Genomic DNA, 19,843 nt, shown 5'->3' on the forward strand with positions numbered 1-19,843 from the left:
TGTATATAATGTTCATAGTACATCCATCTGTAAATATTACCATAGTTTTTCTATAACTGCATTATATACAGGTTGTACTAGCTATGAACCAATTTATACTTTATATAAAAGTTTTTTTTGGTGCCTCTCATATGGAGAATGAAGTCTCATGCATTGCTCAGGTGTGAGTTTTTCACAGACTTCAACAGAGTGTCAAAATCTTGATGGTTCTGTGGGTCTCATCTATCAAATCTGAGCTTTATAACACATGATTATATGCTGTCATGGCTTTGCAATCCAAAAATGTGATTATAATGAAAGTCAATGGGGCAAATAGAGCCACCAACATAACCAAAGGGTAGTCAATTTAAAGAGTGCGCAAAGGTTAAATACTGGATTATTGATTGAGTGTATCTAATCATGCTTCTCCGTCTTTGTCTCTGTTCACAGTTGGTCCATACATTGGCAGATACTGCGGACAGAATAGTCCAGGACGGATCATATCCTACACTGGAATTTTGGCGTTGACAATCAACACAGATAGCGCTATTGCTAAAGAAGGATTTTCGGCTAATTTCACTGTGCTGGAAAGGACGGTTCCTGATGGTAAGTCAAAACAGCAATGAGCAAAGTAGTTTACAAAATTAGTATTATAGAGTTTGTACACTCACATTGGGTTATTTTAGTGGTCAGTCAGTAGTCAGAAATGAATGATATGACTTTTCTGCCGGCATTTTTTTTAAAGTTGCAGCATTGTTGATGGTTTTTCACTTAAACATCACAGACCTCAATATCAGATTAATTTATGCTAAGTGTATATGAGCATATTATATATCAAAATAAAGAAGCAAACCTTTGCTTTAACCAAAAAAAGCATTTTATTCTATCTTCGTGATGTGTTCATGTTTTATAAGCACATGATTACAGATAGATTTCATAAAAAATCCAACATTTATGACAAAAAAAACTGAGAAAAATGCTTTTTTCTTTCCCAAAGTAGTGCATTTTCAAGATATATAGTATATAATGCACAAACACACACATGCACACCCTTACCATAATATACCCACAACAATGATGGCCGTAAAAACTTGTCAAAGATTATAAGTCTTGTCTCTTTAATTGATTAGATGTCTTGGTAATGGCATGCAAAGAGTTAATACATTCAAAACTCTCTTTTTTTACTGCTTGTTCAAATTACTTATTTAAAATGAGCTGAAACAACACAATTCTTGAGGTTTTTTTGGGACAACGTAATTGTTTAATGTTCAGTCAACTTAAATTTAATCAACTTATGTTGGAACAATGTGAAATAACCCAGCGTTTTGACTGTTCGTTAAGCTGGTGTTAATGACATTTTGAAAAGTTTCAACTTAACATGTATAGTCGGGTGGTGGCATGGTGGCTCAATGGTCAGCACTGTGGCCTCAGCAAGAAGGTCACTGGGTCAGTTGGTATTTCTGTGTGGAGTTTGCATGTTCTCCCCGTGTTGGTGTGGGTTTCCTCCGGGTGCTCCGGTTTCCCCCACAGTCCAAACACATGCGCTATAGGGGAATTGATGAACTAAATTGACCGTAGTGTATGAGTGTGTGTGTATGAGTGTGCATGGGTGTTTCCCAGTACTGGGTTGCTGCTGGAAGGGCATCCGCTGCGTAAAACATACGCTGGAGTAGTTGGTGGTTCATTCCGCTGTGGCGACCCCTGGTGAATAAGGGACTAAAATGAATGAGCATCAATTGTTTGACAGTGCCGTTTTCAGAACAACACAGGAATGTTAGAGAATGTTTGCTCTGAATGTCTACACAAAGCTGAAGCATTTCCTGATGGGTGGGGTAGAAACCCATATCCCACTTTCACACGCACACACACACACACACACACACATGATGTAAGACGGGAAGCTGTTGAATCAGCTGTGGCCCTCTTTCATTAAGTGATTGTGTTAAGAGTCACGACCCATCTGCCCTTCTTTGTGGAGGCTGGTGTGCTCTCTTTTTCAACCCAAAACTTGCTCACCCAAAGGGTCCACCTCTTCACCCCAATTTGAGAAATGCTCCGACTAAACATTTAATTTCAGGACACACCAGTAACCCTCACCCACAATCATGCAGTGCATGCAAATCTATCCCTAGACACACTGTCTGTCTCCTTCTGTTTAGTATAAACCCGCTCATAGGTTATTAGTGCTTGTGGATCAGTACATTAAAACTAATCGCTGTTGTCATGCATCCCATATGAAACAATACTATAGTGTTTTAGGATTTTTAACCATATTGAAAAGTCCTAGAGTTAATCATCTGTGCTAATTCTACAGTATGGAAACATCAAATGACCCAATGCTGTACACTACCTGACAGAAGTGTTGTCAGTTTTAGGAATAGCAAATAATAACTTGACTTCTAGTTGATCATTTGGTATCAGAAGTGTCTTATATGAAAGGTAAAGGCCTCTAGTGACGCTTATTTGAGCACAATATAATCTGATCATGTCTTGATTATTAATGATTTGATTAGGACAGTAAGGTCTGACTCTGCTTAGACTAAAGTCTCATCACTGAAGCTTCAATAATGTCCAGTATAGAATATGTGCTCATGCTGCAGTGGAAACAGAATGAATATTGTGTCTGACTCCATCATGAGCTTGGAGGACTGCATCCATACATCTCTGACATGACTCAAATCACTGATTAATAAAGTCATCTGGAATGGTGAAGAAAGCCTTCTTGCAGGACTCCCAGAGTTCATCAGGAGTCTTTGTGTTCATCTTCAATGAGTCCTCCATCTTACCCCAGACATGCTCAATAATGTTCATGTCTGGTGACTGGGCTGGCCAATCTGATCGCACCTTGAGTTTCTTTGCTTTTAGGAGCTTTGATGTGGAGGCTGAAGTATGAGAAGGAGCGCTATCCTGCTGGAGAATTGTCCCTCTCCTGTGGTTTGTAATGTAATGGGCAGCACAAATGTCTTGATACCTCAGGCTGTTGATGTTGATCATCCACTCTGCAGATCTCTCATACGCCCCCATACTGAATGTAACCCCAAACCATGATTTTTCCTTCACCAAACTTGACTGATTTCTAAGAGAATCTTGCGTCCATGCGGGTACCAGTAGGTCCTCTAAAGCCTCCCCTAAGGCTTCAGTATGCTGGAGCATTCATTAACAAATGTTATAATATGGTTCATTATATTACACTATAAGAATTAGTATTTTAATGTATTTAGTATATGCTGGAGCATTCATTAACAAAGAGTAGTAAATACAATAGTATATACTAAAGTATAATTACTATAAAAACACTATTTGCAATAAATCACTCAAGTATTTTTTGTTCACGAGGGATATTTCCACTAATACTGTGAACTGATGTACCATGTTATCTGTATGCTCCCTGAACATATGAAGGTGTGTGTCTGTGTGTGTGTGTGCTACATCTAAAGCATCCCAGCTCAAGAATATATTCGGTGTGTTCACAGCAGGGGCTTTGCCCAACAGTCGCAGTCTATCAATTATTTATTGCCTCCATAAATTTACATTCTGTGGCAGCTTCCCTCGCAGTTCGACATGTTTACCAGTATATTGTGCTTCGCAGGAAAGGAAGGATATGGCCATTGGCAATAAGTCTTTAAGCAAAGGATTTTTGTCAGAGAAGCGTCATAGATTTATGGTCTCTGTCGAGCGGGACCAACAGTGACGGATGCCAGATGTAATCAGAGCACAGATCTGCTTGTTTTCAGTCATTGTTCTAAAGAATGAAAGGGTGGAAAGTGGATAGATGGCTGGGGGAGATAGAGAGATATAAAAGAGCAGAATCAGTAATCATGTTAAGATTAAGTTTTTCAAGGGTAAAAGAGAGAAATTCATGAGACACACACATGAAGGACTTCTTTTGACTTTAATGTAATTTGCTGTTAGCTGTTGTGGATAAGAAAACACTGGGATTAGCTAATCGATTGCTTTCAAATGCACAGCAGACACAAATACCTTTACAAATAGTCAATAAAGAGAATTGACAAGTGGAAAATTACAACTATTAAAAAGTGTGATCAGTACATGCTAGAAGTACCGTCTATATGACTATCAACTCATACACATATTAAAATCCAGATTTATTCACATCATTTAAAGACTTTTTGCCATTAAAACAGCACTGTCTGCATTTACTGAGCATGCACAGCAAAGAATAGCAATGAAAAAGTGTGGAGAGCTATTTTTTAAATCATACTATTGTAAAGTCCTAGAATTTATCTGTTGTGCTAATTATTATTCAGTTGCTTTGGTAACACAACAACTAAGGTACTTTAAACAAATAACCCAATACTGCAGTTTTCTACAACTATAGGGTAAATATAATATAACTACACTATAAAAAAATCCTGGTTGCCTTAAACTTTTAGGCTGAATCAAACCTTATGAGTCCATTGAATTTAAGTTATATTAAACTGACTTAAAACAGCTTGCACAACTTATAAAATTAAGTTAGAAGATGATTAACTTAATTTAATAAGTTACAATGACTTAAAAACACATGTTATCATGAATAATTGATCATATAATTGTTTTACAGTGTACAGGGCAAAGAATAGCAATGTAATGTGAAAAGCTATTTTTGCAGCTGCCCCTAATTAATATGCATTTGTAGGAGTTCCCCACAGTCAGATGCAAATTTTATGGGAGGAGAGTATTTAAATGAATCACAAAATGATTTACTAATGCTTGAATTACTGGTATTTGCGTCATTATTTTACGCCTAAGAAGTATAAATGCTGTGCTTAAAACGACCTGAGGACACTGTATTCGAGTTTGTCCACATGTATTTATTGTATTAACGCCAGAGGAACACATCACCTGAATGTATTGTTTGTCAAATTTCATTTTTAATTTGCTTCAGGAGTTTACAGACAAATTGGAGGCACTTATAATACAATTTTAGTTCCCTCAGACAGCGTATGATTGGTTCTCCTTGCTTCTGAGCTGTCAAAAACTGTTGTTTGTGGGCACTCTCACATAAATACAGTCACATTTTGCTTACTGTAAATGAATATAGATAGATAGATAGATAGATAGATAGATAGATAGATAGATAGATAGATAGATAGATAGATAGATAGATAGATAGATAGATAGATAGATAGATAGATAGATAGATAGATAGATAGATAGATAGATAGATAGATTTTAAGGTCATGCCACAGCATCTCAATTGGGTTCAGGTATGGACTTTGACTAGGCCACTCCACGCAAAGTCAAGATGGATAGATAGATAGATATTGTGTCAATTCTGGTCATTGTAGGTCCCCTTATTAACATTTCTCTTTATTTATTATGTCATTTAAGATAATCGTATTATTAAAAACAATGGTGACTCTTATTTTATCCAGAATCATGCAGCCTGTCAGCGTACAGTACACTCAGGGATTGGTTTATTTACTATAAAATCAATGTAAACTGATAGTAGCAAGTATATTAGCAAAAAATATTTATTTATTTCTGTTCTGGCTGACAGCATGCAATGTTTTCAGAACAAGGCTAACAGTGTCAAACAAATTAAACAAATAAAACTACTGTCTGTCAAACACACACATGCTTTCTCCATCTGCAACCTATGTTTAGGTCTGTATGTTTACTGTAGGCTCTGTTGTATGTATGTGTGTGTGTGTGTGTGTGTGTGTGTGTGTGTGTGTGTTGTGTGTATCTGACCTGTATGCACTTTTCATTGTTATATTAGGCAACATGAGCTCACACTGTTTCAGCATCTTTACATCTGTGTGTTTGTTTGGTGTCTGTGACCTCTCGTAAATAAATTAGCATGTCTCCTAAATCCTGTGCCGAAGCGTCTGGATGAAGGCCCCCGGAGGTCAAAGCATGAGTTTTGCTTGTTTCAGACACACGGCCACACAACATCACAAAACAATCAGCAATAGGCTAATTCTGGGTGGCATGGCATGTGGAGTGATATACAACCTGCTATGCTATGCTATGACAGTCTCTGATTTTCCATTTCTATAAACACTGACATTGGGGGAATAGTTTTCCCATGTGCTATTTAAAGGGACAGTTCACCCAAAAATGAAAATGACCTCATTGTTTACTCTCTCTTTCTCTCTCTCTCTTTCTCTCTCTCTCTCTCTCTCTCTCTCTCTCTCTCTCTCTCTCTCTCTCTCTCTTTCTCTCTCATGTGGTTTTAAACCTTTATGAGTTTCTGGTCACACTTTAATTTAGTTTTATAGCTTTAAAGTAAAATTATTGCTATTAACACTAAATTAACTAGGGCTTTTAGCACAATAAACTTCTAATTTGCTAAATAGTTATTATTGGGACAAATGAATAGTGAGTTTCAGCAACCTGCATTTTTCAAAATATCTTCTGTTGTGTTCAAGGGGATAAAGAAACTCAAATAGGTTTTGAATAATGACAGAATTTGGATGAACTTTAAAGGGATAGTTCACCCAAAAATGAATATTTACTCACTATTTACTCTTCCTTGAGTGTTTCTAAACCGTTATGGGTTTATTTCTTCTGTTAAACACAAAAGAAGATATTTTGAAGAATGCTGAAAACCTGTAACCATTAACTTCAATAGCAGAAAAAACAAATGCAGTGGAATGCCAGCATTCTTCAAATTATCTTCTGTTGTGTAAAACACGATAAAGAAACTCAAGTAGGTTTTGAATGATGACAGAATTTTCTTTTTTGGATTGAACTGTCCCTCAAAAATGAAAATTTACTCACTATTTTCTATACTCACTATTTATTTAGAGTTATAAACCTGTATGAGTTTCTTCTGTTGAACACAAAACCTGTAACCATTGACTTCCATCAGGAAAACAGTCAGTGGTTACAGGTTTCCATCATTCTTCAAAATATCTTCTGTTGTGTTTAATAAGATAAAGAAACTTAAATAGGTTTTAGATGATGACGGAATTTTCTTTTTTGGATGAACTTTAAAGATTAAGTTTTACTCACTAGTTACTCATCATCAAGTGTTTCTAAACCTTCATGAATTTCCTCTGCTGAACACAAAATGAGATATTTTGAAGAAAGCTGAAAACCTGTAACCATTGGCTTAAATTGTAGGAAAAACAAATGCAATGGAAGTCAATGGAATTCCAGCATTTCTCAAATTATCTTTTTTTGTGTTCAGCAGAAGAAAGAAACTTCTGGGATAAACTTTCACCAAAAACTGAAATTTTACTCATTATTTACTCTCCCACATGGAAGTCAGTGGTAACAGAATTCCAACATTCTTCAAAATATCTTCTTTTGAGTTCAGCAGAAGAAAGAAACTCAAATAGGTTTTGGACGATGACAGAATTTTCTTTTTTGCATGGACTTTCTAGAAAGTTCTAAACATGTATGAGTTTCTTCTGTTGAACATAAAAAAAATATTTTGTAGTAAGCTGAAAACCTGTAACCATTGACTTTAATAGCAGGAAAATCAAATGCAATGGAAGTCAATGGTTACAGCTTTCTTCAAAATATCTTCTGGGATGAACTTTCACCAAAAAATGACATTTTACTCATTATTTACTCTCCCACATGGAAGTCAGTGGTAACAGAGTTCCAACATTCTTCAAAGTATCTTCTTTTGTGTTCAGCAGAAGAAAGAAACTCAAATAGGTTTTGGACGATGACAGAATTTTCTTTTTTGCATGGACTTTCTAGAAGGTTTTAAACATGTATGAGTTTCTTTCTTCTGTTGAACATAAAAAGTATTTTATAGTAAGCTGAAAACCTGTAACCATTGACTTTAATTGCAGGAAAATCAAATGCAATGGAAGTCAATGGTTACAGCTTTCTTCAAAATGTCGTCTAGGATGAACTTTCACCAAAAAATGACATTTTACTCATTATGTACTCTCCCACATGGATGTCAATGGTAACAGAATTCCAACATTCTTCAAAATATCTTCTTTTGAGTTCAGCAGAAGAAAGAAACTCAAATAGGTTTTGGACGATGACAGAATTTTCTTTTTTGCATGGACTTTCTAGAAAGTTCTAAACATGTATGAGTTTCTTTCTTCTGTTGAACATAAAAAGTATTTTATAGTAAGCTGAAAACCTGTAACCATTGACTTAAATAGCAGGAAAATCAAATGCAATGGAAGTCAATGGTTACAGCTTTCTTCAAAATGTCGTCTAGGATGAACTTTCACCAAAAAATGACATTTTAATCATTATTTACTCTCCCACTTGGAAGTCAGTTGTAACAGAGTTCCAACATTCTTCAAAGTATCTTCTTTTGAGTTCAGCAGAAGAAAGAAACTCAAATAGGTTTTGAATGATGACAGAATTTTCTATTTTTTGGATGAACTTTCAAGAAGGTTCTAAACATGTATGAGTTTCTTTCTTCTGTTGAACATAAAAAAAATATTTTGTAGTAAGCTGAAAACCTGTAACCATTAACTTTAATAGCAGGAAAATCAAATGCAATGGAAGTCAATGGTTACAGCTTTCTTCAAAATGTCGTCTAGGATGAACTTTCACCAAAAAATGACAATTTACTCATAATTTACTCTCCCACATGGAAGTCAGTGGTAACAGAATTCCAACATTCTTCAAAATATCTTCTTTTGTGTTCAGCACAAGAAAGAATGTCAGGTTTTGAACAAGTGAATAATAGGTAAATAATGACAGAATTTCCTCTTTCAGCTGTGCACTTCTTTTATAACCTCATGACTTTTCATGCTGGACTTAAGAGCTTAAACTGAATGTTTTATGAATAAAGCGTTGCGTCTTAATGTGCCACACTTCCCACTTCCATTTAACCTTCTTTTCCTGTAAGGAGTGAGAGAAAGAGGAGTGTGCATCTTTTATTCTGGTGCTAAGAGATGGAAACCTGTGGTACTGAGTGGCTCGTTCCCAAGAGAAAGGCTTTTTAGCTTGGGCTGTGATCTGATGTATTCTTTATTTAGATCATGAAATGACTTTTTAACAACTCTCCCCTTCCCCCCCTCCATCATCTTTTTTGCTCTGTCTGCTTTTTCCAGACTTTGACTGCACCGAGCCTTTGGGTATGGAAACTGGGGAAATCCATTCGGAGCAAATCGTGGCCTCGTCCCAGTACAGCAACAGCTGGTCTGCAGAACGATCACGACTCAACAACCCAGAGAACGGCTGGACGCCTTTGGAGGACACAAACAAAGAGTGGATTCAGGTATTGAACCATTCACATGCACACTGTAGATAGCGGTATATTATGAATGAGCAGTGGAGGATTTTGCTGGGATTATTTTGAATAAAAATAGGGGCAGCAAGGTGGCTCAGTGGTTAGCACTGTGGCCTCACAGCAAGAAGGTCGCTGGTTCGAGCCCCGGCTGAGTCAGTTGGCATTTCTGTGTGGAGTTTGCATGTTCTCCCCATCTTGGCGTGGGGTTCCTCCTGGTGCTCCGGTTTCCCCCACAGTCCAAACACATGTGCTATAGGGGAACTGATGAACTCAATTGGCTGTAGTGTATGTGTGTGTGTGAATGTGAGAGTGTATCGGTGTTTCCCAGTACTGGGCATCCACTGCGCAAAACATATGCTGGAATAGTTGGCGGTTCATTCCGCTGTGGTGACCCCTGATAAATAAAGGACTAAGCCGACGCAAAATGAATAAATGGCTGGAAATAGGATTGTAGTTTCTGCATTGTTGAGCTCTATGCTATATCCACAGACAACAGTGTCGTCCTCTGTTGAAGACCAGCAGCAACATCTGCTGAGTTTTGCCCTTTGGTCGTCAGCCAGGGAATGTTAAAACCCAAATGCATTGCTTTGCTCTGGCCCCAGTGAGTCTTTCTGGCCAACAGATGCTTATAACCTCAACAAAGACTGTTGTATGAGCTGCGTCTGGAAGAAACTAACATGATCCTAATGTCCGAGAGACAATAAGAAACCCAAACCATGGCCACACACCACAGTTGACCTTATTCTTCATATACACACAAGTGGGCGCAGGCGTTGGAATCATTCCCCTCTCATTCACTTCCATTGATTTGAATTCATTCATTTTCCTTCAGCTTACTCCCTTTATTTATCAGGGGTCGCCACAGTGGAATGAACCACCAACTTTTCCAGCATATGTTTTACACAGCAGATGCCCTTTCCAGTACTGGGAAACTCCCATACACACTCATTCACACACACACTCATACACTACAGCCAACTGAGTTCATCAATTCCCCTATAGCACATGTGTTTGGACTGTGGGGGAAACCGGAGCACCCGGAGGAAACCCACGCCAACATGGGGAGAACATGCAAACTACACACAGAAATGCCATCTGACCCAGTTTGACCGATTATGACTCCTAGTCATTTCCCCCATTGAAAACCATTACAAAATTGAGTGCACTTCCACATTGTAGTATAGGCTCACATGCAGATTATTGGTGCATGTCTATTTTGGTCTGTGAAGAACTCTTGGCAGCTGTCATTGTGTTGATTACTCGAACACTGTAGCACCTCTGCAGGCCTTTTCTTGCACATTGGGTCTTTTCAGTGACCCAAACCCCAAGGGTGCCCTGAAAACCCAGACTTGTTTTATAATCTCTGCCTGACTGGAAAGGGCCACAGAGACTCCTCTGGGGGCTAATAACAGACGTGACCCACAGCCAAATATTTCTAAGGTGCAGGTCTGTTAGGCAGATTTGTTTTTATAGTGCTATCAAAATATTGTGCTGAGAAGATAATTAAATTAAAGGAGGAGCTCAACCAAGCAGTGGTGGACACAGTAACACATATATTTACTTCACCAATTTACTTATGTACGTATTTTAATTTTTTTCTTCTATTTATGTGTCAACAACTCACTGATTCAAATAATCTGTTCAGAGCGAGTTTCCGTTAAACAACTAACTGATTCAAATGAACCATGCAGAGTGAGTCTCCATTAAACAGCTCACTGATTCAAATGATCTGTTTAGAGTGATTGTTCGGTAAATATCTCATTCAAATTATGCGTTCCGAGTGAATCTCCAGTAAATGATTCACTGATTCAAATGATCCATTCAGATTGAGTCTCCAGTAAACAACTCGTTCAAATGATGTGTTTCAAGTGAATCTCCAGAATAAGATTTACTGATTCAAATGATCCATTAAAAGTAGTCTCCAGTAAACAACTCACTGATTCAAATGATCCACTGAAAGTGAATCTCCAGTAAACAACTCACTGATTCAAATGATCCACTGAAAGTGAATCTCCAGTAAACAACTCACTGATTCAAATGATCCACTAAAAGTGAATCTCCAGTAAACAACTCGCTGATTCAAATGAATCATTCAAAGTGAGTCTCCAGTAAACAACTCACTGATCCAAATGATCTGTTCAGAGTGACTCTCTGTTAAACAGCTCACTGATTCAAATGAAATAAGTAAATGATTCATTGATTCAATTGATCTGTTCAGAGTGAGACTCCAGTAAATGATTCACTGGTTCAAATGATCTGTTCAGAGTGAGGCTCCAGTAAATGATGTTTAGCATGTGAATATGATTTCACGTGTTTTTACTCAGATTATAATTAGTTGTAAATAAATAAATACATTATTCCTGTTTATTTGTAAGTCGCTTTGGACAAAAGCATCCGCTATATGACTAAATGTCAATTAAAAACCAAGTAAAGACTTCTGCTGGAGTAAGATATAAGGTCATCTGTACTAGATATATTAGGGCATCTGTACTTTTACTCGAGCGCCTGATTTGTGTGCTTCTAAGAAGAGGAACTGTGATGTTTAATTTTATATATTTCATTGTGGAAGCAAGACATGCATTTCCTCAGGAACTAAAGAAGTTCCCTTAAAGAGGCCGCAGAGTCTGATCTATACCTTTTTAGGATGTCTTTTTTCTTGTAAAGCTCATAAAGCAGAATCTGAATAATATGCTGACTATGACTGTTTCATCTGATGATGTCTCAAGTGCTCTTGATCATGGTAATACAGAGTTCTTTGAGCTCATTATGCTTATAGATTACCGCTCTCTGTCAATACGGTATCGACTGACTGTTGTATAGAGTACAAAGAGCTATACTAACTCTCTTCCAGGATGGAGTCAATAATTAGCCTCCACTCATTTCACAGACCATCACTTCAGCTGAAGCATCCTCATGTTCATCAGATGACAGCATATTTGTGGATGTTACCATCCAAACAATATAAAGTCTTCAACACGTATTCGAGTCTCCGAGATCAGATGAAGAGAGAGAATTTGTGCCTAAACCAATCGGTTCCACATCATTTCACAGTTGCCACTTCATATTTTATTCAGGATAATTAAGTAGACTTTGCGAATGTTCACCCTCCTGGCTTGCTGAACTTGTTTAGTCATTTCAGATATTAATGAAACCCTAAATGACTTGCCTCCCACCGTGCAGTATCGAGCACAAGCGCTTGGAATTCTCTAAAGAGTATTGATTCGAGGATGGGTACTCTTTTCGGGAGGAGGAATTTCAGCAAATCAGATGTATTCTGTTTCAGCCCTCGTGTGCCGTGCCCCTGTCAATCCCTTTCCGCCAATCAGATGTCAAAGTTGAGCCCCGCACATCTGTTTCCAAGGGAACAAAGGCGGAACCCTGCCGAGGATGAATGATTTATAATTTGGAGACGTCCTGCGCTCGTTTTCTCTCTCTCTCTCTCTCTTTCTCTCGTGCCCAGCACTTGTGGAGGAGTTTAATTATAACAAGCGTTATTAAAAGAGTGGAATTCTTCATTTGGCTTCCATTAAGCCACACAACAGTCTTTCTCCATCTAATGGCACAGTCCGCTTGGCACACACAACTCGCTCTTCCTGTGTCCTCCAACGCATATTATCAGTTCATTATTTATTGCGTTTACACTCTCAAATGTAATTTACAGCAGACACTCATATTATTCACAGAAGCCCGGCTCTTCCTTGTTAAAACACCACATTTCTTGCAGGGATTTTTCCTTCCCCTCTGGAAGGTGTCAAAAAGACAGCGTTTGTCATGCATCTTAATGCGGCTTCAAATTAGATTCAGGGTCGAACGCTCTCAGCTTGGCACTCCTGATAATTAGTCAAGGGTCAGGAGATATTGAGCTAAGCTAGTAAGCTACAGAGGCTAGTGTTCGCTTTGTATATTTATGAGCGCTTGTCCCATGCTGACAAACAAATGTAGGAGGAAGAAGGAATGCATGATTGCATGTGCAATGTCTTACAGAATTCTGATTTAGGCTAATCCTCACAATGTTATTGTTTATTATTGTTAATATTGTTTTGGCCTTTCATCCTCATGACAGCATTGTCTGTGCGCTGAAACAAACTTTTATGGATAAGGGTTTACAGAGTGGGAAAATATCAAATCTCTCAGGAAAAATAGCAATTTTTTCTTTATCATCTTTAATCATCACACTGTAAGAGAAAACAGATTAATAATGCTGTTAATAACTAGCTTAGAGCACCGTCTGCAGATGAAAAAAACAGTAAAGAGCGCCATCTGCTGTTAGAAAACTAGCTTAGAGCGCCATCTGCTGTTGGAAAACTAGCCTAGAGCGCCATCTGCTGTTAGAAAACTAGCCTAGAGCGCCATCTGCTGTTTAAAAACTAGCCTAGAGTGCTATCTTTTGTTATAAAACTAGCCTAGAGCGCCGTCTGCTGTTAGAAAACTAGCCCAGAGCGCCGTCTACTGTTAGAAAACTAGCCCAGAGCGCCGTCTGCAGTTAAAAAAATGGTCTAGAGTGCTGTATGCTGTTAAAAACCACCCTAGAGCGCCATCTGCTGTTAAAAACCTGCCTAGAGCACTATCTGGGGTTTAAAAACTAGCTTAGAGCACTATCTGGGGTTTAAAAACTTGCCTAGAGCGCTATCTTGGGTTAAAAAACAAGCCTAGAGCACCATCTATTGTTTAAAAAAACTAGCTTAGAGTGCTATCTGCTGTTAGTAAACTAGCCTAGAGCGCCATCTGCTGTTGGAAAACTAGCCTAGAGCGCCATCTGCTGTTGGAAAACTAGCCTAGAGCGCCATCTGCTGTTAGAAAACTAGCCTAGAGCGCCATCTGCTTATAAAAAAATAGCCTAGAGTGCCATCTGCTGTTGGAAAACTAGCCTAGAGCGCCATCTGCTGTTAGAAAACTAGCTTAGAGCGCCATCTGCTGTTAGAAAACTAGCCTAGAGCGCCATCTGCTGTTTAAAAACTAGCCTAGAGTGCTATCTTTTGTTAGAAAACTAGCCTAGAGCGCCGTCTGCTGTTAGAAAACTAGCCCAGAGCGCCGTCTACAGTTAAAAAAAAATGGTCTAGAGTGCTGTCTGCTGTTAAAAACTAGCCTAGAGCTCCATCTGCTGTTAAAAAACTAGCATAGAGCGCCGTCTGCTGTTAAAAACCAGCCTAGAGCGCCATCTGCTGTTAAAAACCTGCCTAGAGCACTATCTGGGGTTTAAAAACAAGCTTAGAGCGCTATCTGGGGTTTAAAAACTTGCCTAGAGCGCTATCTTGGGTTAAAAAACAAGCCTAAAGCACCATCTATTGTTTAAAAAAACTAGCCTGGAATACTGTTTGCAGTTTAAAAAACTAGTCTAGAGCACCGTCTGCTGTTAAAAATCAGTAGAGAGCGCCATCTGGAGTTTAAAAACTAGCCTAGAGCACCATCGACTGTTAAACTCTAGCCTAGAGTGCCTTCTACTGTTATAAACTATCCTAGAGCGCCATCTGCAGTTTAAAACTAAGCTCAGGATTGATTCCAGAGACTCTCAATGCATTTAAAAATGTAAGAATTAATCCATGAATAACAAAGAATCAGAATCAGAAAGAGCTTTATTGCCAGGTATGTTCACACATACGAGGAATTTGTTTTCGTGACAAAGCTTCTACAGTGCAACAGGATTACAGAGACAGGACAAAAAACAGATAATAAATATATATATTTTTTAAAAATAGAAGTAGTGAGTGCAAATATACAGATATACAGATTGACAAGGCTCGACGTATCATCCTAGCCCTAGTATTAACCCAGTTTTTCCCCTCTCCACATAAACTCAGACATTCCTTGAAGTGATGTGTGCATAGATGCAAAATTTTTTGAATCCACAATAGACAAAAGCACCGTGATAGCCATGATGTGCACACAGTCTTAAAGACCTCTTCCAGTGCAGCATGTTTAAGGATACAGCCTGGTTTCAATCGGAAGACTGTGTTAAAGCGTGACAAGCTAAGATACCTACATCTGTACAACACATTGGACTCTCACAAGGAAACACTTCCGATTTATAGAAAACCATAACCTAAAACAAAAGACACTGTGAAGCTTCTTATGGAAAGCAGATTTTTAGCCTCATGGGAAACACTGGCATAGGAAAGTGTATATATATATATATATATATATATATATATATATATATATATATATATATATATATATATATATATATACAGTTGAACTTTAAATTATTAGCTCTCATGTGAATTTTTCCCATGTCTCCATAATGATGTTTAACAGATTCAAGAATATTTTATTTTGGCTAGAATAAAAGCAGTTTTAATTGTTTTAAACCCATTTTAAGCTCAATATTATTAGCCCCCTTAAGCAATATTAGTGTTGGATTGTCTCCAGAACAAACCACTGTTATACAATGACTTGCCTAATTACCCTAACTTTACCCTAATTACCCTAGTTTAGCCTTTAAATGTCACTGTAAGCTGAATACTAGTGTCTTGAAGAATATCTAGTCTAATATTATTTACTGTCATCATGACAAAGATAAAATAAATCAGTTATTAGAGATGAGTTATTAACACTATTATGATTAGAAATGTGTTGAAATTAAATCTTCTCTCCATTAAACAGAAATTGGGGGAGAAAATATACAGGATAATTCTGACTTCAACTATAAAAATAAAAATCTGATCCTGTTTTGGTAGACAAGCGGACTGCTAGTGATGCCATAAATGCACGCTCATCCACTCCAGCAGCATCAAAGCACTTTTTATGAATTATGCATTTTGATCTTGGAGAAAGTCAGCAGTTGAAAGCTCCCGTCTAGCTTCTAATGGTCCAGCAGAAGCATCTTATTATAGATCATGTTTTGTTTCATTAATCTCAGCCTCGCAATCCTTCTCATCCACCAGCAGCAAATTACAAATACCCAAATGACTCTAATTGATTATTTTTTCTCAGGAATTGTTTTAACTTTTAATACTTTAACGTTCACTTGAGTATATTGTTAGTGCTGTATCGGTGCTTTTACGCCACTATTATCCTTTAACCTGCAGTCACTGCAAAGACCTGAGGACAGGTGTGATGTGCTTGATTTTCTGGTTCTACCAGACAGACCAGGGAGATGAATATTATATTGAATAACCCCCCTGGACATGGCCAACCTGGTGGTGATGGGAGGATGGTGGGTGAACTACAGTGTGTTCAAAGCACCACTTGCGAAAATGCATGTTGTTTCGGTAGACCTACGGATGACAATGGCGAAAAGAGCACTGAAATATAATAAAGCATGTAGTGCAAGTAGAGTTACTAGTAAAGACCAAAGACCAAAGGAATCAAATGAATGGACAGCTCATATATTCCTTGAGTCTCGTGGCTATTGGTTGGAACTGATTGTGATAAGTGACGTGACATTATGGGCCCTATCATACACCTTGCGCCATAAGGTGCATAGACGTGTTTGGCGTGATTTTTTGCTATTTTCAGACCAGTGCAGGTGTAATTTTCTTGGTTTGCACCACCCTGTTTAAACAGCAAATCCTTTTGTGCCACTTTGTAGACTCGAGGGTTTGCTGGTCTGTTAAGGAGGTGTGTTAAGGCGCATTGTTGGAACATTGCTATTTTGAGGAACTGAAACCATCTAAGACGTCTGCATCACCATATGGGCATAAGAACAGGACGTGTGTTTGGATATAACTCAGTGTTTTGACCACACTTAATTATTATTGTTCATTTATTCCTTTACTGAACATTAGAACTGAATTTAGAAATAGTTTTGACACAAATCTTTGAGCTTAACAAACTAAATTAAATCTGTCGGCTAATGGATGTGTTCAGTGGAGTGAGTTTCCACCGTTTCCTTACTCCACCAAAGTAAAGGAGTAAAAGTAAAGTAAAGAGAAAGTAAAGAGGCTGAATGGAGGAGGCTCGTTCTTAATCCTTGCGCTGCAGATGCTCTGTTTAACTGTTTTCTCACTAGTGAAGCATTCAGTTTTTACACTTACAAAGTCACCATGTAAATTGCAAATGCTTGACGCAACTGACTCTTAAACGGAATGAGAGATAAGACTCTGATTGGTTTAATGCATGTTATGCTCAGAACACACCCAGAACTCATTAAGAGAATAAGCACAACCCTGTTAGACCATGCGCTGGGCACAGAGCTTACTTCTCCATCTTTAAAATAGCAAAAGTAGATTTGGACATGCCCTTAATGCTTTTGCGCCATGTGCTTTAGACTGTGCCTAGATCATTAAAAGAGCTCAAAGTCTTGTTGGTAAATCTAGTGCTAAAAGCTACATTTCTGAACAGAATCCTGGCCGCAGCGTTCTGTCTGAGCTGCAACTGTCTGACTGTCTTTTTGGGAAGGCCAGTGAGGAGTCCATTACAGTAATCCACCCTGCTGCTGATAAAAGCATGAACAAGTTCCTCTAATTCCTCATTGGGGACAAAGCGTCTGAGTCTTGCAATGTTTTTTGAGATGATAGTATGCTGATTTACTTACCGCTTTGACATGATTACTGAAACTTAAATCATACTCTAGAATAACACCAAGACTCTTGCCCTTATTTTTTGTTGATTGACCCTTAGAGCCAGGGTACGCATTCAAATGCAATGACAACATCGAATAATCAGTCCTGTGATTCCCATCCAATGAAATCACTCGTAGAAAAATATCTTCATATAGAACAACCTCAAGACAAGTGCACTTGATAAACGTGTGCAAAGACTGAGTGTTTAGATGATGATGAAGATGTATGAGGACTGAAATCACCAAATGGCCTTAAACAATCACTAATTCCCTACAGAATGTTACGTTTTCACACAAGTTGCATGTAAACGCATCAACCTTTCACAGTGTAAAACTCACCACTCTTGAGTACTTTTAAAAGGGCTACTTCTTACTCAGACTTTGAGTAATATTTACACCTGATAACTCTACTTGCACTGCATTTTTTATTATTTTTCAGTGCTCTTTACGCCGCTGTCACCTGTAGGTCTACCAAAACAACATGCATTTTCGCGAGCGGTGCTTTGAATACACCGTAGTTCATTTATTTAGACGCTGTATTCTTCTATCCCGCTGTTCAGCTAAATAGGTTTTGATTCACAGGGATGTGAGGGCTTCTCTCTTTGGCATGTTTACCTTCATCTTGTTCATTAAAGCATCTCTGGCAAGAGGGCAGAGCGTTCGAAACAATAAAGCCATGTTTTCACGCCTAAAACTGTGGAGTGCCTAGCAGGTTTAGTGTCAGGCGGTTCAACGGGAAGCTGTCGGCTTGATTGATGGAGGTGAGAAGGAAATGTGCCAGGGCTGGAGATGGAAACAATGATTGAGACGCCACCGCTTATTCTTATCCGCCGTGCCAATGCAGAGTCGCCGACCCATTTTCACTACAAAAACAGGTCGGAATTCCAGGGCACTAATTACAGACTTCCTCTGAGGAACAAAATAAATAACAAAAACATTTCTCTAAAGCTCTTAAGTGGACTTTTATCTAGGAAGGTTGAACATGAATAGTGAGAAAGAGGGAGAGTTTGGAGGGAAATGTCACTCCTGAAACAGCCAGTGGTGGATGGAGCACTACAAAATCATTCTGAAGTAAGAGAACAATTACTCGGCAAGAAATCTAGTGCAAGTACACAATGAAAAAAATATGATTCATTGGATTTACTTGATATTTCTGTAAGTTAAGTGGTTGTAAACAATTTATATGTTTATTTTTTGTCAGTGGAATAAAATTATCTATTGTAAACACTACTCAAAGTAGCAATCAGACAGCACTGACGGATCCACAATTCAGTTCGGCAACACTTGACGTCACCCATTCAAAGTGAATGAGAAGCGTTGACACGGACGCCCCGTGTGAAGGTATAATAACTGCTGGGTTAATTAAACCCAAATTAATTTGGGAAAAATATAAACTAACTCAAACACTGGGTTAAATTTGGTCCTATTATTTTAATTCAGCAGTTGGGTTAGTTCCTATTACACCCAGAATTAAGTTAAAATAACTCTGCATTTCTTAGAGTGAAGTAAACATTTGTAAAACTACTTCATAAAGTACAATTCCTAAGAAAAACTATTTAATTAAAGTAATTTGAGTATTTTTAATTTGTTACTTTACACAAACACCATATTTGGCCGTATCTTGTTAGCATGTCATTTACATATGTTTTTAATTAGCGAGGGTCAATCTAGATGTAGATATGTCCGCTTTAAAAACACAGACACAGCACTAAAAATCTACTCAAGAAAACGCTAGCACTTTATTTTATGTCACAAGTAATGCTATAAACAAACTGTTTACTAAGAGTGTTAGCTCAATAAACTGCTGATAAGATGCTTGTTAATAGTGAGGTGGAAGTTGGGTTTAGGTATTGGGTAGGGTTAGGGGTGTAGTAAAAAATCATACTTTATAACTACTAATAACAGTTAATATAGCAATAATAAGTAGATAATAAATCAGTTAATATCAGGAATTGTGACAAACTAAAGTATTACCAATACCTGATTCACACGGGGCTTCAGTGTCAATGCTGGACAGAGGATCTGTCTGAAGTTGGGGCTGACGCGATCATCATAGCAGCATCAGCCAATGAAATTAGTCCGCAGTTACTGCTACTGTCTGAGCTAGGGTATTTGCATAAAGCGATCTGATTGGCTGACGCTTCCATTGGCGCTTTAATAGTTGAAAAATTCTCTATTTCTGTAGCGAGTGACGC

General features: G+C 38.0%; 1 protein-coding gene across 2 annotated transcripts in view; it reads left to right on the plus strand.

The window, feature by feature from the left end:
* nrp1a (neuropilin 1a) overlaps positions 1-19,843 on the plus strand; it is a 142,608-nt gene that overhangs the window by 77,028 nt on the left and 45,737 nt on the right. For both annotated transcript variants that reach the window (XM_056450351.1, XM_056450352.1), the window contains exons 5-6: positions 430-585; positions 8,967-9,133. In XM_056450351.1, the coding sequence (XP_056306326.1) occupies positions 430-585; positions 8,967-9,133 (323 nt within the window). The remainder of the gene's footprint in view (positions 1-429; positions 586-8,966; positions 9,134-19,843) is intronic.

Source organism: Danio aesculapii, chromosome 24, assembly GCF_903798145.1.
Source record: "Danio aesculapii chromosome 24, fDanAes4.1, whole genome shotgun sequence".
Classification (NCBI taxonomy): Eukaryota; Metazoa; Chordata; class Actinopteri; order Cypriniformes; family Danionidae; genus Danio; species Danio aesculapii.